The following is a 23,760-nucleotide window of genomic DNA, read 5'->3' as shown; positions in this document are numbered from 1 at the left end:
AGTGTCATACAGTTTAAGACAATGCAATACAAGTACATGGTATATAAACACTGCTGCAACAGAAGCATGGCAAAAGTCACGGGTTAGGTGCTTTTGAGTATAGAGCAGATAATATAATATATATACATATATATACTTTGCAGAACTGTGAAATAATATGAATAAACAAGTTGTGTATTAATTTATGGGCCCTTTTTTAGAATTGCTGTTATTATTATATTGCTGTAGCTCGCCTCTCTACTAGCTCTGCACCAGGTAAGGTGACTGGCAGCAAGGCTGGGAAGTGTCATAACTGGACGATGATGTAACTATGCATCTTTACAAGCAGTGAAAGTGCTGGTCTGATATCTGACATTCTATCCAGCAGTGACATGGCTAGTTAATTAGTACATTCAATCAAGGAAAAGGACACCAAACTGTAATAACATATTAACAGGTCTTTCAAACAAGTTCTAAAAGCCATAGCAAATGTATCACAGCAGGAAGGAGCTGGGGGCTGCAAGTGAAGGCTTGGAGGATCTCATGCGGCCCCGGGGCCGCCTGTTGCTCATCACTGTGTGGTAAAGTCTCCATTGTCTGTACATGTCAGTCTCTCCTGCCTCTGTGTGTCACACACATATGCATAGGCGCACACACATGCACACACATATACACACAGGCGCACAAACACACACTCTGACGTCTTTTGTGCATTTCCTGCATTACAAGGAGAGGGGAGGAGAGGTGGGGGTGTTGCTAATCATCATCAGCAGCAACAGCACCAGCCTCCTTCTTCCAGCACCACCACCACCGGGGAATCTGGCTCCTGCAGCCGGCCCAACCCCAGCTCAGGCTCCTGTCTGTTGCATGGAAGCAGCGGCGGCGCCCCCGGGGATGTCCTCCTCCTCCTTCTGATGATGATGATGCAGCAGCAGCAACGGGTGTGAGCGGCCCCCGGGTGTTGTGCGCGGACGCAGAGGAGGACTCGGGGCACATCTGCAGCACGGATGCTCTGCGGCGGCGGCGGGTGAGAGGACAGCAGCCCGCACCCGGCCGGCTCCGGTGCTATTACATGAGGATCTCCCCCACCCCCCCGTGTTCCCCGTCACAGAGCCCCGGAGTAAGCGGGCGTTGCAGCACTGATCGGCGCTGAGGAGACAGCGCATCGCCCGCCATGGTCGTGTTCAATGGGCTGCTGAAGATCCGGATCTGCGAGGCGGTGAATCTGAAGCCCACGGCATGGTCCCTGCGGCATGCGGTGGGTCCCCGTCCCCAGACCTTCCTGCTGGACCCCTACATCGCCGTCAATGTGGATGACTCCCGGATAGGGCAGACCTCCACCAAGCCGAAGACCAACAGCCCAGCCTGGCACGACGACTTCTCCACAGACGTCTGCAATGGCAGGAAGATCGAGCTGGCCGTCTTCCACGATGCCCCCATCGGCTATGATGATTTTGTGGCCAACTGCACCATCCAGTTCGAGGAGCTGCTGCAGAACGGGAGCCGGCACTTCGAGGACTGGGTAAGAGGGCACTGCCAGCTGCTGTTGTATATATTTATGTGGTTGCGTGTGTGCATATATATATATATATATATATATATATATATTAGATACATACACATACATACATATGCACCGCACACATGTGCAGCAGCCTATTGTTTTCCTGCCGGAGTGTGGAGGAAATCCTCTGGTATGGAATGACACGGCCACACATCCCGGCGCTTCCTCCTGCACACTCCGCATCCCCCCGGAGCAAAACATGGACTGCTCATCATAGCTGGGGGCTCTCACCGGGGTCACCTGTCATTAGGTCTTGTTATTAGTCAGGTCACTATATCATTATAGTCTATTATTATTATTATTATTATTATTATTAATTATTTATTAATAATTATCATCTATCTATCTATCTATCTATCTATCTATCTATCTATCTATCTATCATGCCAGCCTATCAAGATGTTGATAGAAATGTCCCCGATTACTCATTCATTCTTAAGGTTTTCACCTACAAGCACCTTTTTCAAGAAGTTATATGCTTTGCATTGGTAACACTTATTGGTAAAACTTATTGGTATCCCCCTCATAGTTATCTTTTTTTTTTTTTCAGTTGAAATTCATAACTAACTAAAAATATCCACCTAGAATTCATTATCTTGGGGCACCCAAATGAACATTAAGGGATCAATTCAATTAGGCGTAACTAAATGTTGCTATATGTCGCATTTACTCACAGATTTTTGTTCGGTACAAAAATCCACAAGTCCGGAGCAAGATCGGGCCGCTAGGCGTTTTTTTTTACGTCATTGCAACGATGCCTTGCCCCAGATTATAATATAATATAATTTGTTTGCATTGGGCATAAACCCCATCCATTCATGATTCATCTATTTAGTGACTGGTGAGTGGGAAGTGCTGGATAGCTTTAGAACAGTTTCTATGGGATTTTGAGCGGCCAACCTCAGCAATCCCAGTAGTTTGCACTGCTTTACACAGGTAATCCCGGTACATTTGACTGCGATATGCGAGATAAGTAATGTCCGTCTGCGGCACTTGCGCCCATCAGTAAAAAAAATGAAATATCACCAGTTGGGCGCCCATTAGTTACGCCTAAGAAAGTGTAATTCTCCCTACAAAAGAAAAAAACAAGACTGTGAAAAAAAAAAAATCACCTACCTGAAATTAATACTGTTTACAAATAAATGCTTAACCAATGATTTTGGGATTCCATGACATGTATTGTAGATCCTCAGGCTGCTGCAGATACTGTTACTGTTTTCACTAATGTATATATTTTTGTACTGTTTTCACTATTGGATATATTTTGGTACTGTTTTCACTATTGTATATATTTTAGTAGAACCTATCAAAACGCCTTTTTATCATGCAGGGACATTTGTTCTGTAATTGTCTGCTCCCAGCATTGTTTCACACAGCATTTGGGTCATGTTTAAACCACTGGTGACCCCTGCCCTGTGCAATTAGCACACTCAATAGTTATAGAGGTGTCAGGTACTGGTCTGGCATGGTTATGTGTTTTCCCTCAATAGCTTGTACAAATCACATTATGCCACTAATACATTGTTTCACTCTGTTTACATTGCCCCTATACCAACAACAGTATTATGTTTTCTGAATAAACCATAATAATTGATGGAAATAATTACATTTTAGTTTGTTTTTGTTACTGTTAAAAATACTTATACATTTTCTGAGGCCATAAAACTAGTGGAAGTTTCTTTGATGATGCAATCTAACATAAAACATGTATTACAGGACTGCAGACATCCCTGTGTCACCTCTGTGGTTAATACCTAAACTGTATATATGCAGCTTTCATTTGCTCTGAAATGTTTATTATTCAGCGATGTTTATAGTTATTTTATTTGTATGTTCTGTCTCGTACTGTGTCAGTATTATGCGGCTTAGATGTACATAAGCCCGGGAGTACACTGTTTCTGTCACGAGTGGCTATAAGATGAGGCTTACGAGGAACTGGGCCAGAGGCTCGGAAAGACTCCCTTGATGTTCGAATAGGGATTGATGCTGGCTTCAGTTATAGTTCTATGTGAAAGTTCTTCATAATTTCATGTATTTATAAATTGTAATATCGGCTGCATCGAGGTTGTTTTTTTACATTTTTTTTGTTGTTTGATAGTTTTTTCTTTTTTTACTTGCGCTGTTTTTGTAGCACTTTTTTTTTCTTCTATATATTTTTTCGTTTATTTTCCTTGCAGCCCACTGAGATTAGAAGACATAGAGCATTTTCATGTGGACAAACTGGCACTTAGTTTATGTTATGTACCATGACCTGCAATGTGTTGTCTTGTATATAGGAAAACAGTCTTGATTATCTACAGCAGGCAGTTTAGAAATTGCCTTTCCATCCTCTTGACCTCCAGTGTATAACATGCTTTCTTTCACTGTGTCTTGGTTTATACTAGGTGGGCCTTTAAGGAAAACATTTGTGTATCAAAATCTGTATTTCCAATCCAAAGAATAAAATTGAGGTTTAAATTTTAATTAGCTATATCTCTACCTTATTATACCAAATGTGCACTGAAAACCCAACTGTTCATTAAAGCGTACCCTTCTTCCACATAACCTTATCACCAGGTCACTTGCCCCATCCACATGTTAGTGTTCATTCTTGCACTCTGCACCTGTCAAAACCCATGCAGTTCCTCTTTCCTGCCTGGGGTGTCGCTCTCTGCTCTGGTGCTTCTAGCACACTCTGGTGTGTATCTCAACAGTTTGTTGCATCAGCTGAGTGTGCTTGAATCACCAGAGCAGAGAGCGACACTTCAGGCAGGAAAGAGGAACTGCACGTTTTGTGACAGGTCCAGGGTGCTAGAATGAACACTACATGCTCACGCCGTCATCTGTCTTGTCTCCCCTCTCTAGATTGTAAGCTCCTAGGTGCAGGGTCCTCCTCCCTTCTGTTCTCACAGCCTTCTTCTCTAGCACTTCAACAACAGTCTTCACCTACTCATTGGCCATTTAGCCCAGAATTCCTCTCACTCGTAGCCGTTTGTCTCTTCCCGCGGCTCTACTCCTGCTAGTCGTGCCGTCACTATTGGAGAGAAGTTCCACCCTTCGCCGATTACTCCTTTGCTCATCTTGCTTCCCAGCTGTATTGTGTACTAAGAATTGTGATGCTAAAGTTGAGTACACATTAGACACTGTGTACCCAGCACGATAAAGTGAGCAACGGGACCCGGCGGGGGTGCCGGCATTGGCAAGTGCATGTCGGCAGCGGCGGGGGGTAGCGATATCTTCAGATCTTTCTGTATGTACAAAAGATCTGAGGATGCGTGTCACGACCCATGGGATCGCGCATCGGCATCGTGCATACACACTGGACGATATGAACGATTTGTCGTGCCGATGTGTCGGAATCGGCCAAATCGTTCCAGATATTGTCTAGTGTGCAGGGGCCTAACTGTTACTTGTGCTCTGTTTATGTCTTGATTACTGTATTGTAATGTAATGTTCTGTGTACCCTGTACTGTCCTGCTGTTGTCATATGTACGGCGCTGCGGACCACTTGTGACGCCTTATAAATAACATGCAATAATAATAAATTGTTGAAACCGTATTTACTTTTCCTAAAAAACTTTCCCTTAAGTATCATCAGAGCAGAATAGATAAACATTGTGACATGATTACTTAAAACCCCAGCATAATAGATGCAAGTTGTATAGTAATGTTATTTTAAATGATGCATAAAGTATTTTGTAAAATTTTTAAGCAGTAACCTCTACAAGAGCAATGTACCACTGCCAAACAGGTGTAAAAGACTGATGGCTATTGATACCACAGACGCATAGATGAGGAGTGATAAAGTGCACCTACAAGTTTGCCACCTCCTATCTGGATAATGGGAGCCGCTTTTATTTCTGATCTCATGTGTATCTTTAAACTAGTAGATATTAGACACACCGCCTGGGATCTGGTGCATGGAGACAGCATGTGGCTTTGTTCCAACATTACAATAACACATCTGGCCGCATAGTGTATGCACAGTGTGTGCCATTGCAGCCACATTTCAGTTCTGTCTCTGTTCATTCAGATGTAATATTTACTGTGGCTGACACTCTATTAGGCGACAGAGAGAGTTAGGCTGGAAGGTGCGACGAGATAACTGCTTTGCAGAAACTGCCATGGATACATTGATTAGGCTCCATGTGTGGTGGCAAGTTTATACTGGGGGTAAACCAGAGACTAAGCTGCTTTATATAACAGGAGTCTGGGGTGCCGGGCCAGTCTCTGAGCATGCAATTCACAAGGAAGAATCTACATGTGGTCAGATTGTCGAATGCTTTCTCAACACACTGCTTTACATTATACCACTTACTCGCAGGTCGAGTCTAATTGATGAATTCACCCCTCAAGCTGGGTACACACTACACGATGTATACCCAGCATGACATCGTCGGCGACAGGACCCTGCATTCTGCAAATGCATATACACTTTCCAATGCCAGGTCAGATGGGGAGGGGGGGATAAGTGTCATTCTGCAGCATGGCATTGTTAGCGATATCCCCTGTCGGCCGATGGGGGATACCGCTAGCGTCCCACGGGAGCGCGCATATCATGGGTACACACGAGACGATGTACCTGATTTCTCGCTCCAAACCGTGGGATCTGACGACGCATCGTCTAGTGTGTACCCGGCTATAGTATGAAAAATTTACAGGTGCCGTTTACAAATTTTCAGTAATATGTTTTTAGAATAATAATGTTTATGGTATGGTTGGGGACCTGTTATAATTTTTCAGCCGATTTGTTATTTTCTGTATACATATATTTCCACCCCATTGGATGAATCAAATCCTATGTGGAAGCTTAAAAATGAAATAGGTTTAGTTTATAGGTTGTACGAAATACATTTATTTGTCATGTGGTATATGAATCTATATAGTATGTGTGCTGCCGGTATAACGTGACTGTAATGTATAGAAGTGATATCTAATCTATAAAGTGGCGTTGGGCAGGCTGACATTCAGAACTGAAAACAGTGCAGACACAATAGAGGTAAATGGTGCAGCAATCTATGTTGACTTGTGGTTTGGTCAGTGAAATCTAAGCTTGTGAATCACAATACAGAACGTGGTTATAGCTTCCGGTGACCAAACCACTGTTCGTGGTATTCTTTACTGCTCAATATCAGCTGAAAAGGTTCCTTTTTATTCCAGTATGCGTAGCTGTAAGCAGATCGGTATTGCTATGGGGCATTTTGGTCCCCAATGCATTATTCAGTTATGTATTCTATCCAATATTTGGACTTTTGTGTGTGTCATTATCCACAGATTAATTAGAGAGGTTAGGGAATAATTATGTGTCCATGCATGCCCAAATACTGCTTGCACCCACGACTGCTGTCTCTTCCTCCTTCCAATCATACCAGTCAGTGTAAAAATACAAAAAACAGTATTTCCTCAGTGTGACATTTATACTTCATCTTCAGAATGAAATGTCTTCTGACATGCGTTAGTGTGAAAAAGAAACTATAAAATATGCAATAAAGGGCCTGATTCAGAGCCGTTCGCTATTTGTGGTCGTTCGTTCAAAAACAAGGGGTGGCTATTCAAATGATCCGTTCGCAAATTGCAGTCTGTTCCCACCTCTAAGTCTGAACGACCGAGCAAAACATACGCTCGTTTTTTTTATAAAAACGCCCCCTGGCCGCACGCACCATACGTCATGTCCGCTATTTATTAGATTAATCGAGTACATCGTACAGCGTATGAACTGCTCGCTATTCTTGTGGTTGGTGTTTTCAACCGCTATTTTGCGAGCAGTTCTGAGTTAAAAAAAACCAAGTGACGTGGTCAATGACGCTGCTGTATTAATTATGCACTCCCTTAAAACGCCCGTTTTGACCTTTAAGCACGCCTGCGTTCGGATCTCCACTCCCCGTTTTCAAGCACCTTCCCCTGTTACCACCCACATATGCCTCATTCTGTCACTCAAAATAGCAGGCCCTCGCTATATTGCGTACCAACGATTTTCGGCCGCACTGACTGGTTCGCGCATGCGTACTAAAAACCGTACGCATGCGCAGATGTGCGAACATCGCTCGGAACGAGCATACTGCCGCTAGCGAGTGGCTCTGAATGAGGGCCTAAGTTCCCTAAATTGATCTAAATTATTAAGTCGTGGAATGTTTAAATGGGTTTTAAGGTTATGACTTGAAAAGGAAAAGCAATTTTGCAGGCTGGACTAATATTCATCATTGTCACTAGTGTGATTTTGATATTTGATGAATTGTCATGAATGTTGGTGAAATTCCTAGATAGGTTGCCTCAGCTGTGTGTTGGTGATGCATACACTTTCCTTATGTAAAGCTTTGTTGCCGAGTTTTGTGTTAATGATAGAGGGTAATTCTTTTGTTTGTGATGGCTGCGAGTTGCTGACATTCGCATTCTTTCACCGGCAATTCACAGCCAGAAACAGTACAGATTTTCCTTTACATACAGTATGCTCACATCGCCGAGACTTGAATCACTTCCATAATTGAATCACTCCCAAATAATCAAATCCAAAGAGTGAAGATTTGTGCCAGCTTTATCTCCAGTTTTGGCTCTGGAATAGTTTGTATATGTTATTTATAGGTCTTTTATATAACCTAATTTTCTTTGTGGGCCTAAGGCTGGCCATTGTACAGTGTGGTCCTCCATCCTGATTATAATCTAATCCATTTACTTTGGTTCTTCAGTGTGACAAATAATCTTGCGGGTCAATGCAATTACACGCGATGTACTCGCAGGTGCCGGCAACCATATAGGGCTCAGAGCAAAATTATGCGAATTCGGGTTCGAAGCAAGACGCGAGGGATGCGAGATCCGTGCCATTGCCGGCATTTATACTGCGTTGCAACGACAACTCGCACCCTTCGCAAGGAATGGATTGGCCCCTTGGTTGTTTCCATTGGCGCATATATGAATTAATCAGTGTGTCTGGTGGCTGAAAGGACTATGGAGAGTGGCTAGACACAGTTTGATTGAGTTGCTTTGTATGATGCTTGGTAAATCACAGATCTGACTATTGACCACGCCAAGCGACTGGAATGCATGATATATGGAAACATGAGTCTCAAAAACTTGTGAATATATATACATATATATATATATATATATATATATTATATACGGTACTCTGCAAAAGTCTTAGGCAGGTGTGGAAAAAATGCTGCAAAGTAAGAATGCTTTAAAAAATGGAAGTGTTAATAGTTTATTTTTATCAATTAACAAGATGCAAAGTGACTGAACAGAAGATAAATCTAAATCAAATCAATATTTGGTGTGACCACCCTTTGCCTTCAAAACAGCATCAATTCTTCTAGGTACACTTGCACAAAGTCAGAGATTTTGTAGGATTATAGTAAGGTGTATGATCAAACAATCATATCAAACAGGTGATAATGATTATCATTTTCATATGTAGGTTGAAACAGTCATTACCTGAAACAGAAACAGCTGTCGTGTAGAAGGCTTAAAACTGGGTGAGGAACAGCAAACTCCCCTACAAAGGTGAGGTTGTGGAAGACAGTTTCATGTCACAGATCATACACCATGGCAAGGCTGAGCACAGCAATAAAACACAAGGTGGTTATACTGCATCAGCAAGGTCTCTCCCAGATTGGGGTTTAAGATGTGCTGTTCAAGCTCTTTTGAAGAAACACAAAGAAACAGGCAACGTTGAGGACCGTAGACGCAGTGGCCGGCCAAGGAAAGTTAGTGCATCAGATAAAAGGCACATAATGCTTACTTGCCTTCGAAATTGGAAGATGTCCAGCAGTGCCATCAGCTCAGAACTGGCAGAAACAACTAGGATCCTGGTACCCCCATCTACCCCATCTATTTACCCATCTACTGTTTGGAGAAGTCTGGCCAGAAGTGGTCTTCATGGAAGAATTGCAGCCAAAAAGCCATACCTTCAACGTGGAAATAAGGCCAAGCGACTCAACTATGCACAAAAAAAAGAAACTGGGGTGCAGAAAAATGTCAGCAGGTGCTCTGGACTGATGAGTCAAAATTTTAAATATTTGGCTGTAAAAGATGGCAGTTTGTTTGCCGAAGAGCTGGAGAGCGTCTGAGTGTCTGCAAGCAACAGTGAAGCATGGTGGAGGTTCCTTTCAAGGTTGGGCTGCATTTCAGCAAACAGAGTTGGGGATTTGATCAGGATTAATGGTGTCCTCAATGCTGAGAAATACAGGCAGGTACTTATCCATCATGCAATATCATCAGGGAGGCATCTGATTGGCTCCAAATTTATTCTGCAGCATGTTAACGACCCCAAACATACAGCCAATGTCATTAAGAACCATCTTCAATGTAAAGAAGAACAAGGAGTCTTGGAAGTGATGATATGGCCCCCACAGAGCCCTGATCTCAATATCATCGAGTCTGTCTGGGATTACATGAAGAGTCAGAAGGATTTGAGCAAGCCTACATCCACAGAAGATCTGTGGTCAGTTCTCCAAGATGTTTGGAACAACCTGCCGAGTTCCTTCAAAAACCTAGAAGAATTGATACTGTTTTGAAGGCTAAGTGTGGTCACACCACATATAGATTTGATTTAGAGTTCTCTTCTGTTCATTCACTTTGCATTATGTTAATTGATAAAAATAAACTATTAACACTTCCATTTTTAAAAGCATTCTTACTTTGCAGCATTTTTTTTCTCACCTGCCTAAAACTTTTGCACAGTATTGTATATATATATATATATATATATATATATATATATATATATATGTGTTTTTTGTTATTTTTTTCCCCCCTTAGTTATGCACCTTTTCATGGTTTGTTTTGATATTTTTTTGTAAACTTATTTAACATTTTTTATATATAATTCTAGGTGTATGTACATTCCACTATTTTATTTTGTGCATAAAACTAACTTTTTCCTTAATTTGTTTATAGCCGTCTGCTCTTCCCTCACTTTTTGAACATTAAATGGTTAAAGCAAATTTTAAATATTAGTGCTACTAATAACATTATAGAAATATAACTCTTCAGGGGATATAACGATAATTTATTGTAATAAAGCTGTTGAATAAGAGTGAGATATTTTTCCTATGCACACTAGACTTCGTCAGCCCAGTTTATATTCTATGGGGTCAATCCAATTAGCCGCGATGTACTCGCGGGTGCGAGTCATCACAACAGCCGCAGTTACGGCAGCCCGAACCCGCACAAAAGTGCTCACAGCCCTATGAGGTGCGAGATGTGGTGTCGCTGCTGTAGTTTTAAAGCCATGGCAACAGCAACTCACCCTCGCGGCTATTTGGATTGACCCCTATGTGTGTATACTTAGTATATCTGTATACAATGTCTTTTTTTTTCAATCAGTCTCTATTGCCATTTTTGTCTGTTGTTTTTGTTATTATTTTTCTATGTAATGCTGAGAAATATAAATAAAAGATAGTCTTGCATCTGAAAGATTTAAAAAGGCAAACTAGACCTTTTATTTATTATATTGTACTATTTGGGGACATTTAAGGAAACTACAAAAAAACTGGCGTTATCCAAACCAACCAATTAGATGTTTGCTATCATTTTCTAATCTGCACTACAAAAATGAAAGCTAGTATCCGGTTGGTTGCTAAGGGTGACACCAACGTTTTTTTTGTGCAATAGATTGCATAAATATTATGCCAGGTAGTCAGACAGAAACCGATGTGATAGAACCACGATTTCACTCACCAGCCTCTGATGACTGTCCCACTGAGAGCAGTTTGCATTCAAAACTCCCCAAACGGTAATGCCGGGACAAGCAAATATATTCCATGTGGCCACCTGTCATGGGAATCGGCATGGCCGGTGGTTCGATTCCCGGCAGCGGCAGCCCGACACTGGTACAGATCCCGGCATCGTGAGCCCGACAGCGCTGGAAATCCCGGTCGTTGTAAGGTAAGTATAGACTAACCTATACCCCTATACCCTAACCCTCCTTACGAGTGCCTAACCCTAACCTCCCCCCAAATGCCTAACCCTAATCCCCCTGTAAGTGCCTAACCCTAACCCCCCCTTCCCCGCTGCCTAAACCTAAGTCCCCCTGGGGGGTGCCTAACCCTAACCCTCCCTCCCCCTAACCCTCCCAGGGGGGTACCTAACCCTAAGTCCCCCACCGGGTGCCCTAAACCTAACCCTCCCCCCCGCGGCTGTCTGCTCGCGGCGACTGGCATCCCTTCGATCGGGATGCCGGGCGCCGGTCTCCCGGCGTCGAGGAAATGAGCGGCGCCTGCATCTAGATGCTGGGCATTTCACCCTCGCCGGGATATGGCAGTCGGGAAGCCTGCTGTCGGTATAATGTCAGCCGGCTTCCCGATTTCATCCCCTGTCATGGGCCCCTCATAGTTCTGAAAGTAAAGGGAGGAGAGAGAGTGGGGGCACTAAAAGTAAACGTCTGTCTAGAGTTCTCATACCGAGGCATTTGCATGATAATATCAGACAATGTAGTCATTTAGAGGTCTATTTACTAAGCCTTGGATGGGGATAAGGTGAACAGAGATAAAGTACCAACCAATGAGCTCCTAACTGTCATGTCACAGGTTGTGTTTAAAAAATTACAGTTAGGAGCTGGTTGGTTGGTACGTTATCTCTGTTCACTTTATCTCCATTCAAGGCTTAGTATGTTTAGTTTATGTCACTAAGCAACATTATTCCATTGATCTATGGAAGGGTAACATAAGTAAGCATACTGGGGGGGAATTTAATTCAGTGTGCCATTGATAGCGGTGAGAGGGAGCTCCCGGACCTACTCAATTCAGCGCGCTGTTTAGTCCGACTAATAATTTCACTCTCAGAGGGGTGCGAGGAGAAATCTGGCTAAAGTGCCGGTCGTGAGGCTGTTTTCCGTCTTGGCGTGGTGCTAACAGCCTCACGGCTAGAACTTTAGTTGGAGAATGCCGGTTCTCGTGACTAAACACCCAGGTAAAGTCGCGAGAACCGGCATTCTCCGACTTAATATTTAACCTGTCGGACCTAACAGCACGCTGAATTGAATAGCTCCAAGAGCTCCCTCCCTGCGCTATCAACAGCGCAATGAGTTGAATTATCCCCCAATGTCTTAAAGTGGTTTATTTATTATTATTATTAATTATAACATCAATCTGAGTGGAAGCATAATTGCAATGCACATTTATGAGTAGCAAGCTTGATATATTAGAATTGTGCCCCTCCATCTAGTCAGGCATTTCTTGAAGTCACTGTTAGTATTGGGAGAAGTTCCTCAGGTGATTATTGAGAGCCAATGTGCTGCAAGCTGGCAGTGTGATGCCACAGGGTGTTCCTCAGGCACCTAGTGATCACACTCCAGCCGATGCATGGGCTGTCCATACATTTGTGAATACTGTAATAGAAAATAGTGATTTTAGAAGAAATTGTCCAGTGTAACATGTAGTAAATGTAATTGGGCCCATATATCTAATTGGCGTTGGGGAATTGTGGCACTGATGTAAGGCTCGCATAACATATGCTTATTTATAATATTTTGTCTGGTAGGATATCTGTTTAGCAGCTGTGTTGTGTAGGTGACAAATACTGTTGTTCTTATAAATTTATTTTTAATAATCTCACATTTCTAATTTTTTTGTATTTTTTTATTTTGTCTTACGCCATTGAAGTGATTGCTTGACTTTGGAATAATAATAAAAAAAATAATAAAGTGTAGTATAAAGTAGCCTAATAACAAGTTAGATGGTATACCTCTCCATATGCGCACACGGGGGGGTTTCTGAGTACCCAGAACCCCCCCCCCCTAATGGACTGAGTTTGTTTAATGGAGTCGGAGACAGCCTTGTCTCCGTCTCTGCATGCAGCCATACACTGGCCACGGGTCACCCGCGGCAGGTGCAATGGAGCTATCGCTCCTCAGATAGAGAGCTCTGATTGGCAGAGCTCTCTGCAGAGGATATGGCCGAAGTGGGAACTGCTACACTTGCCGAGTAGCAGCAGCAGCTCCTCTGGTCTCCTGGGGAGAGCCTCCTCCTCACCCCTCAGGTTTGTAAGTATGCTTGATTAGTGTGTGTGTATGCTGTGTGTAAGTATGCTTGGTTACTGTGTGTGTAAGTATGCTCTGTTACTGTGTGTATGTGTGTGTGTATGGCGTGTGTAAGGATGCTTGGATACTGTGTGTGTGTGTGTGTGTGTGTGTGTGTGTGTGTGTGTGAGTGTGTGTGTGTGTATGCTGTGTGTAAGTATGCTTGGTTACTGTGTGTGTGTATATGCTGTGTGTAAGTATGCTTGATTACTGTGTGTGTGTGTGTGTGTGTGTGTGTGTGTGTGTGTGTGTGTGTGTGTGTGTGTGTGTGTGTGTGTAAGTATGCTTGGTTACTGTGTGTGTGTGTAAGTATGCTTGTGTGTGTATGTATAATGTATGCGTGCTCTGAGTATAAGGGCAAAATTTACTAAGCGGCGGTTTGGTGGCGGTTTCTATTCTATTCTAAACCCCGGCGGTTTGGTGGCGGTTTCTATTCTATTCTAAGCCCCGGCGGTTTGATGGCGGTTTCTATTCTATTCTAAGCCCCGGAGGTTTGGTTTTGCAGCGGTTTCTAAATGACAGCCCTTTTCTATTCTATTCTAAAATGTGTTTTGACTGTGGTTTGGCGGCGGTTTTGCTATCTGCAGATTTACTAAGGCCAAAACCGCTGCAAAACTGCCATCAAAACACATTTTAGAATAGAATAGAACAGGGCTGTCATTTAGAAACTGCTGCAAAACCAAACCCCCGGGGCTTAGAATAGAATAGAATAGAATCCGCCACCAAACCGACGCTTAGTACATTTTGCCCAATGCGTGTTCATGTGTGTGTATGTGTGCTGTGGGTAAGTATGCTAATGTGTGCATGCTGTGTGTGTGTGTATGTATGTATGTACGCATGCTTGCGTGTGTATGTTATGTGTGTGTATAGAGAGAGAGAGAGAGAGAGAGAGAGAGAGAGAGAGAGAGAGAGAATGGAAGCCCCCTAAAAATCCTGTGTTTGCCCCTGCTCTCATTTATTTACTTAGTTTTTTTGTATGGTGTACTTTTTTTTCCCCCCTGTGGGGAGGTGGGCTGCAGGGGGAGGGGGGTTACTTTTTTGTTCTTATTTTAATGAGTATATTGGACTGTTACGCAGGAAGCCATGCATACCAAACCTTTAACACTTTTAAGGCAATTTATTTAAAGACAAATGTACTCTGGGCATTTATACAGGAAGAAAAGCTGACAGGTGGCCCTGTTAAATAAATATACCTGGGAGTCGGCAGAGGTTGTGTTTAATGAATACAATGAAACATATGATGATGTTGTACCCAAGTCTGTATTTATTGACTCTTTTATTTGAAGGAAGACATTTAGAAAATATTGGATTTTTTTTTATATTTATTTTTTTGCTGAAGCTTGTGATGCTGTCAGATACCATGGTTACACTGCATGCATTATCGCCCTGTGCAATTACCACTCTAATTTTCCTTTCATCAATAAGAATGCCGAAAATAACATTTTACATTTACATGGATTATAGTGCCACATAGCAGTGCTTTTATAGCTCAAGAATATAGACTGGTTTAACCCTTGCGCTGCCATAGGATCATCTGTGACATCCAATGTTTTACGTGTATAGCATACACTAGCTGACAGAACTTGACATGGCTGCACTGTTTGCAACATTCCTTGAATCCTTTGAAATTACCAGAAACATTGGTCTAGTTTTATTGATTTTGTATGTTTTTAGAGTATTTTTTTTTATATTTGCATTTATCATAGACAATAACCTAAGATAAAAAATAAAATAAAATAATATACACCTACAGAATCGTTTCATTGCTTAACTTTATATTTGATAGGAATGACCTAAGACCCATTCTCCCTTCACACTTAGGCCCTCATTCAGAGCCACTCGCTATTTGCGGTCGTTCGTTCTAAAACAAGGGGTGGCTATTCAAATGAACCGTTCGCTGTTTGCGGTCTGTTCACGCCTCTATGTCTGAACGAGTGAACAAAACTTGCGTTCGTTTTTTGGAAAGATACGCCCCCTGGCCGCTCGCATCCTACGTCATGTCCGCTATTTATTAGATTAATCGAGTACATCGACAAGGGTATGAACTGCTCACTATTCTTGGGGTTGGTGTTTGCTACCACAATTTTGCGAGCAGTTCTGACTATAAAATAACCCAGTGACGTGGTCAATGACGCTGCTGTTTTAAATATGCACACCCATAAAACGCCCGTTTTGACCTTTAAGCACGCCTGCGTTCTGATTTCCACTCCCCATTTTCAAGCACTTTCCCCTGTTACCACCCACATACGCCTCATTCTGTCACTCAAAATAGCAGGCATTCGCTATTTTGCGAGCACATGAATTTCGGCCGCACTGACTGGTTAGCGCATGCGTATAACGATCTGTACGCATGCGCAGTTGGCCAAACATCGCTCGGAGCGAACGAACTGCCGCTTACGAGTGGCTCTGAATCAGGCCCTTAATCACAAGATTCTCTACTGTAACAATGTTGGAACAATTACCTTTTATATAATTGAATAATGTGCTAGATGACACATTAGGAGGGAAAGAGAAAATGGATGGAAGATTAGCAGAGGAGTAGAGGGCAATTCAAGTGCCAGGGGTGTTAAAGCCAACAGGGAGGGCACGAGGGGATGCAAACCTCTTAAAACAAGGGGGATGCAAATGATTAAACTGGTACCAAAGAGTCCAAGTTTTATGAAAGACAGGGATGGAGTTGTTTAATAATGCTGAGATGTTTTCAGTGGAAGCTATAAACCAAATACTGCACTTTTAAGTACCATATTTACAGCTAGTGGGGAAGCTGGGTATTCAATGTATCGTATGATATATCGCCCAGATGTGGATCAGAACAATATATCGTACACATCGACGACAGATCGGGCATACACTCTATACGATGTCACACCGTATAGAGTGTATGCCCAATCTTTCATTCCCGGCCATCGTTCATCACATCGTCCCATCTGCTGTTCTGCACGTCAGATTGGACGATGCAATGAACGACGTGGTGCTGTCACATGCAGCATATAGCGATACATCGCTGCATGGCACAGCGGATTGTACAGTATTTATTGCATGCGTGATGTTTCGTTACATCGCTTATAGACCATGAATATGGAGATTCTGGTCTATAGGTCCTGGGGACTCATGAAGGCATATTCAATATCGTTTGACTATATTTAAGAAATATCAGGAGACTTAAGCAACCAGTTGCAGTAAGCAAGAACTCTGGGGTTTTCCCCATACAGAGATAAACCAATTACAGGATGATTGCAACAGGTGTCTTATTAGTGTTGATCGTAGGACAGGTAGCGTTTGAAGTGAGTACAGAATTCTGAGCAGAATTTTCAATTTAATGGTATTCTCCCCCAAACCAATGACTACAAAGCTGTGCCCAAACATTTAAATTATGTTTAATTTCGCTAATTAATTGAGCCTAGTTGTCTTGATCCTATTGATAATTATCTTTTGTGCTGAAGATCCTTAGATATTTAGATATATCCACTATGACAAACTGTCAAATGCTTTTTAAGCATCTTATGCTGGGTACACACTGGGCGAATAATCGGCCGTTCAATTGAACGACCGATATATTGTGGGTGCGTCAGCCAGTGTGTACGATATTGTTCACAGACATATCGCGTCGGCTGTGCAGCACAAGCGATGGCAGATATATCTGGAAATATATCTGCACATCGAGCTGTGTGTATGGGCGGTCAACTGGCCGCCTGTACGCTTGCTGCGGGGATGGGGCACAATGCGACCCCCTGCCAGCGGGACCCACGGCCAAATAGCAGATGATGGCTGTTCAATGTGTATAAACAACCATCACCTGCAGATATATCTGCAGATCAGTCGATCTGCAGATATTTCTTTTAGGTGTGTACCCAGCTTAAGACTATAGCTGTGTATGTTTACATCAGTGATTCCCAACCTCGGTCCTCAAGGCACACAAACAGTCCTGGTTTTAGTGATATCCATACTTAAGCACCAATGGTTAAATCAAAATAACTGAAATACTAATTAAGTCATCGTGCTCAAGTATGGCTATACTTAAAATCCGGACTGTTAGTGTGCCTTGAGGACCGTGGTTGGGAACCCCCTGGTTTACATGATGAATTAGGTTAATGGTTCCTCTATTGTTGTCTGTGGCTTGTCCGGTGGGAACTAATTCCTCCTGCTCCAGGTCAATTAAATTGGTCAGAAGTGGATTAAAGCTATTCCTGGTGATGTTTGAGGTACAGGTTCATATAAACCATCGGCCTATAACTGTCCCAGACTACATTAAGTTTTAGGATAACAAATATACCAGACAAATTTACATAAATGCAATATCAGATCTATCAGTATCAGTAATGCAATTTAGTTAAGTAATCCATCCTGTTTACCTCCGCTAGCTGGAGGGCAGGTGGGGCCAGAGACAAATTAGGACACACCCTTAGCTGAAAAGATCTAGCCCAATTCCCAGTAGGGGACACACTTTTAGGGGGCCAAAAATGTGGACTGTTGGCAGGACTTTTTTTTTTTTTTTTTAGCAACCATGGAACATCAATTGACAGAGATAGAAATGACTCCCTAAAGTTAGTCTGCAGTTATTTGTTGGATGCATTAACTGATTTAAAAGGATGTATAGTAGTAATGTTAGACGGACTACGAATCTTAAATTGTGGTGCTTGGAACCCAAGGCCTTAACTGAACCCTGCTGAACAGAGGCCCTGATTCAGAGCCGGTCGCTCTGACAGAGCGCTCGCTCTGAATCAGGGCCGGTCTTTTTTTTAAAAAAAACGGCCTCCTGCCCGCTCGCATAGCTGTGGGTGACCACCCACAGCTATAGCGAGCGGCCATGATGATGGTCGCGTTGGTCAAGACCATCGCGACCATCGGGCTTGCGACGAGACCCTTGTGGTAGGGTCTCGTGGCCGCAAGCCCCAGAGAGCTTTCGGCTCAAACAGAGCCGAAAGCTCTCCCACTGACATCACTTGTAATGTCAGTGGGGCCGCCCCCAGACTGTAGGCGTTCTCATGGGAACGCCTCCGTCTGGGCAGCCACCCCCCGGCCCGCCCACCAAAGGCGGCGTGCTGTCACTCAACATCGACAGCACGCCCCCACTGGTGCGACACCCGGAGCGACGTATTGCCCGTCACTATCCGGGTCTTGCACATGCGCACGACGGAGCCGGCTCCGTCGTGTGCATGCGCTCTGGGCCACCATCGACCCGGTTGCGAGCGCACAGCGCTTGCGACCGGGTCTGAATCAGGCCCAGAGTTTGTGAATATAATTAATCCTATGGTTTTATAAACAGCATACAGTGCCTTTTTAATGTTGTTGTATTCAGAAATGCAAAATACAAAATAATTACATTTAAAAATAAAATAATATTTACTGCCTGATACTGTCATGTCCATAGCATTTATTTCCATGGTACACGTCCACAGGTCATATATTTTTCTTCCCTGAGGCTTATAGAATTGCTATTGTCTTATTATGAATGAAAGAACAGGCCAGCCTGCCAGCAGCAAGATACATTTGCCCAATGCTTTAATAACTGTAATAAATATTTGTACAAATGTGACTTTGTAAATATATGCAGGAGCTGTCTCATTACTGTGTGTGTAACTGTGGCAATTAGAACTATCTGTAAATGGACCCATGTGAATTACTTCCATTTATCAAGTCTTTTAGATGATTAATAACAAGACTTGTCTAAACACAACACACGAATGGGGACAAATATAGAAGATCCTGTACAAGTTAAATGAACATTCAGACAAGACTGTAAGACAAATTCACATTTTAATAGCCTCTGTTTACCCAAAATCCCAACCCTAAAGAAACCTGAATTTTAGCTCAGGACCAGCATTTTCTGCAGAGCCTGGGGGCTAGCATTTTCTGCAGAGCCTGGGGGTTAGCATTTTCTGCAGAGCCTGGGGGCTAGCATTTTCTGCAGAGCCTGGGGGTTAGCATTTTCTGCAGAGCCTGGGGGTTAGCATTTTCTGCAGAGCCTGGGGGTTAGCATTTTCTGCAGAGCCTGGGGGTTAGCATTTTCTGCAGAGCCTGGGGGCTAGCATTTTCTGCAGAGCCTGGGGGTTAGCATTTTCTGCAGAGCCTGGGGGCTAGCATTTTCTGCAGAGCCTGGGGGCTAGCATTTTCTGCAGAGCCTGAGGATCAAGATTCTGTAAAATTACCAGTGTTATAGATTTTTTTTGCTATAAAAGGCTTGTCTTAAACCAATTCTTTAATTAAACCTGAGATCTTTGATTTGTTTGTATCTAACATTTAGTATACTGAGTACTCTAGATGTTTTCTCTAGGGGTTTGGTTATAGGCCTATCTTGTCCGGGAATTGATCAAATGATCATTTATTGCTGACTGTACAGCTGCTGCTTTCAGGGAAAGGGAGATCTCTTGGGAAAACCAGAATACATGGGATTCCTAATCTTAACATATCTTGCCAGGAGTCTTGAATTTGACTCCTTTTAATCCGGGAAATATTTGTTTACTTCCGTTTTAGGCACTGCCCATCTGACTTTGCTTGGCACAGATAATGACTGTTAGATGCTTATTATATACCAATACCAATTAATAAGGGAACTCTGGTTAATTCAATTAAAGAGACCGTGCTAAATACAAGAGCACACAAGTTTTCCATGTGATATGGATCAGGTTGACAGGAAGCATATGCACAGTGAAGGGTTAATCGTCCTTTATCTGAGCTGAGGACCTTGTATCGTAATCTAATAATCTATCACATGAGTTCAGTAAAATTCCAAAAGCAGTTTGTGATCTGGGCTAGGTCTGTGCAGGTATCAGTAAGTTATGAAGACAGGTCCAGCTATCTATGTTAATTTTCATGGTACTATAATCTAAAATATCCTATAAGTGCAATACAGCAAAAGTATACTTTGTGGGTTATATACGAACGTCTATAGGGTATGGCTACATGATGTCATGAAAAATACAAAGTATAGTGCCATTACAATAGTTCTTAGTAAATTGGGATGTGAAACATTGCTAAATTGTGACTATCCAGTAAACCCATGTCTCTTTCATTCAATTGCTATCTCCTAGAACTGAGCATTGAGTTTAATTTCAGCAAGGTTGTTGTGTGGAGTTTATATTTTCTTCCCATGTTTGCTTTGCCTAAATGCATGTTGCTAGGTTAATAGTAATGAGTCTTTATGGCTAGATCCTAATAATTGAAGAGTCTTAATCGCTTCATTGAATTGAGTTTGTTGAATTTTCATCACAACGTAACACGGATAGGCGGATATCATTTCACCTTTGGCTCGCCAGAGTAAGGTGCACATAAACATTAGTGACCTATTTCATGGGCAAAGTGCCCACTTCCTCAGACTGTATTCATGCCAATATCTATATATAAATAGTGTTCCTTCTAGAGGACCACATGGTGCAGTGTGTACGCTCTACCGAACGACCAGGCGATATGTTAACATATAGTTAACGATCTAACCACCAAACTATGCACGATATATCGTTCCGTCGTTTGTAATATTGCACAGTGTGTATGCACTATAGTTCGAATAATTTCAAGTCAAAGAAGCAGTTTATGGGGCCAGTACATAAATTGGAGTCATTTCCCGTTTGCAGATGGTTATGTAAAATATCTGCAATTTATGGGGTTCACCGAATGTCGATTCTGACCAAAAACTGATCAGAATCAGGTTGTCCAACATGTTGAATTTCACCAATTGGGCTGTAGATTGTTAGTGTATAGTGCCGATTTGGCAACCGTTACTAGTAAAATGATAAGCCTTGATTGGCAGATCTGTTATTTACTGAGAATGATCTGCAAATCACTGAATACTATCTGTAATGTTTGGATGCATATTGGTGGGTTGGAGAAACGGTAAATCAGGGAAAAGGGACAGAATGTTTTTTCTGATTGCTGATGTACGGGCCCCATGAGACTCTTCAATTTTTAGGACCTGTGCCATAAAGGCTCATCATGAATGGACTTTTAAAAAAGGTACTTGGATTCCTTTCTTTTGGCAGCAAACACTACCAATTGATGGAGCAGTTTCCCAAGTGAGTGGGCGCGAATCATTATTTTCCAATATTGCTAGGTTTTTTGAATTCCGACATCAACAATCACAAAAAAAGATTCACAGATTCTGCATTTTTTTCTCCCCGATTAAACAGTTCTTCAATCCACCAATATGCGCCCATACATTTTTCAGTGATTTGCAGAAGTTTTTAATCCAAAGATCAGATCTGTGAATCATGAAAGTGGCCATATTACTAGTAAAATACTAGTAATGGTTTGCAAATCGGCTGATTGTTACCATACACTAGCAATCTAAAGCCCAGATTGGTTAGTGAAAACCAACGTGTTAAGGTGCCCATCCACTAGCAAACCTCAAAACGACTGTACGATTACGACATTGTAATCTTGCAGTCGTTTGTCAGTCTGTGATGTGCCTACACTGAACGAGCAGTCGTTCAGTGCAGGCTCATCAATCATCTACAAACATGCTGAACCTGACGTTATTGTCAGGTTTGTCCAGCATGTTTGCAAGATTATAGATGTTTAAACGACCAGCGGGCACGCGCATCGCTAGTCGTTTTAGACATCTTTTTAAACAATCTGCAAATGATTTTCAAACGATTATCGAACAATAACGATATCGTAATCGTTCAATCGCTCCATTAAATCGTCTAGTGGATGGGCACATTTAGACAAGCTGATTCAACGATTCCGTTCACTTTTTGGTTGTATCTCCAATCGGTGTACCCATACATTGTGTAAAAAACAAAAAACCCCAGCAATCATCTGCACAACGCAAAAATGCCCAAATTGATTACTGATGAGCTGATTAGCTCTCCACCTCCTCCTTTCCCTAGTCACCCCTCCCCATCAACTTTACCAACTCTAACATCCTTCTCCCCTGTATCTGGAGAGGAAGTCATGGCCCTCATCCGGTCCTCCCCCCCTTCCACCTCCGCCCTTGATCCCATCCCCTCCCGCCTCCTCCGCTTCCTCTCTCTCTCAGCCTGCTCCCATCTTGCCCACCTCATTAACCTCTCCCTCTCATCAGGCACTGTTCCTTCTGCATTCAAACATGCCCTTGTCTCCCCCATTCTTAAAAAACCTACCCTTGTTCCTAACCTTCTTTCTAACTACCGTCCCATCTCTCTCCTCCCCTTTGCCTCCAAACTCCTTGAGCGGATTGTCTACAACCGCCTTACCACTTTTCTTTCCTCCCACTCCCTCCTTGACCCTTTTCAGTCTGGCTTCCGTTCTCTCCACTCCACTGAAACTGCCCTCACAAAAGTCAGCAATGACCTCCTTGCTGCCAAATCCCAAGGCCACTACTCTCTTCTCATTCTCCTTGATCTCTCTGCTGCTTTTGACACTGTGGACCACCCTCTCCTGCTGAATATCCTTCACTCCCTTGGTCTACGTGAAACTGCCCTCTCCTGGCTGTCATCCTACCTCTCTGACCGATCTTTTTCAGTTTCCTCTCACGACTCCTCTTCCCCTCCACAGCCTCTTACAGTAGGTGTTCCCCAAGGTTCTGTTCTTGGTCCTCTCCTATTCTCCCTCTATACTTCCTCTCTAGGTGAACTCATCAGCTCTTTTGACCTCCATTATCATCTCTATGCTGATGATACTCAAATCTACCTTTCCTCCCCTGATCTCTCCCCCTCTCTTCTGACTCGTATCTCCAACTGTCTCTCTGCTGTCTCTTCCTGGATGTCCCAGCGATTTCTTAAACTTAATATGTCTAAGACAGAGCTAATCATCTTCCCACCCTCCCACATCACCTCACTTCCCACTATTTCTTTATCAATTGATGGAATAACTATCCCATCTAGTCCCAAGGTGCGCTGTCTTGGAGTTATCCTGGACTCATCCCTCTCCTTCAAACCACATATCCAGAACCTTTCACAGTCCTGTCGTTTCCATCTCAAAAATATTTCTAAGATCAGACCCTATCTCACCCAGGATGCTACTAAAACCCTCATACACTCACTGGTCATCTCCAGATTGGACTATTGTAACCTCCTCCTATCTGGCCTCCCCAAATCCCATCTCTCTCCTCTCCAGTCTGTCCTCAATGCTGCTGCACGGCTTATCTTCCTCTCCAAACATTCTGTATCTGCCTCCCCTCTCCTACAAGCCCTACACTGGCTCCCCTTCCCTTTCAGAGTCCAATTTAAGGTTCTCACGCTCGCTCACAAAGCCCTCACCCAATCTTCTCCCATATACATCTCTGATCTCATCTCCCTTCACGCTCCTC

At 42.9% G+C, this 23,760-nt stretch overlaps 1 protein-coding gene across 1 annotated transcript in view; it reads left to right on the top strand.

The window, feature by feature from the left end:
• Positions 1-772: 772 nt before the first annotated feature.
• Positions 773-23,760, top strand: part of PRKCE (protein kinase C epsilon) — a 432,697-nt gene continuing 409,709 nt past the window's right edge. Inside the window, exon 1 of the mRNA XM_088477268.1 lies at positions 773-1,501. Coding sequence (XP_088333394.1) covers positions 1,154-1,501 — 348 coding nt within the window. The 5' untranslated portion in view covers positions 773-1,153. The remainder of the gene's footprint in view (positions 1,502-23,760) is intronic.

The sequence above is a fragment of the Taudactylus pleione genome, unplaced genomic scaffold (assembly GCF_031769625.1).
Source record: "Taudactylus pleione unplaced genomic scaffold, aTauple2 ptg000201l, whole genome shotgun sequence".
In the NCBI taxonomy this organism is placed as follows: domain Eukaryota; kingdom Metazoa; phylum Chordata; class Amphibia; order Anura; family Myobatrachidae; genus Taudactylus; species Taudactylus pleione.
The sequence above is the reverse complement of the archived record's forward strand: the minus strand, read 5'-3'. Positions and strand labels throughout refer to the sequence as shown.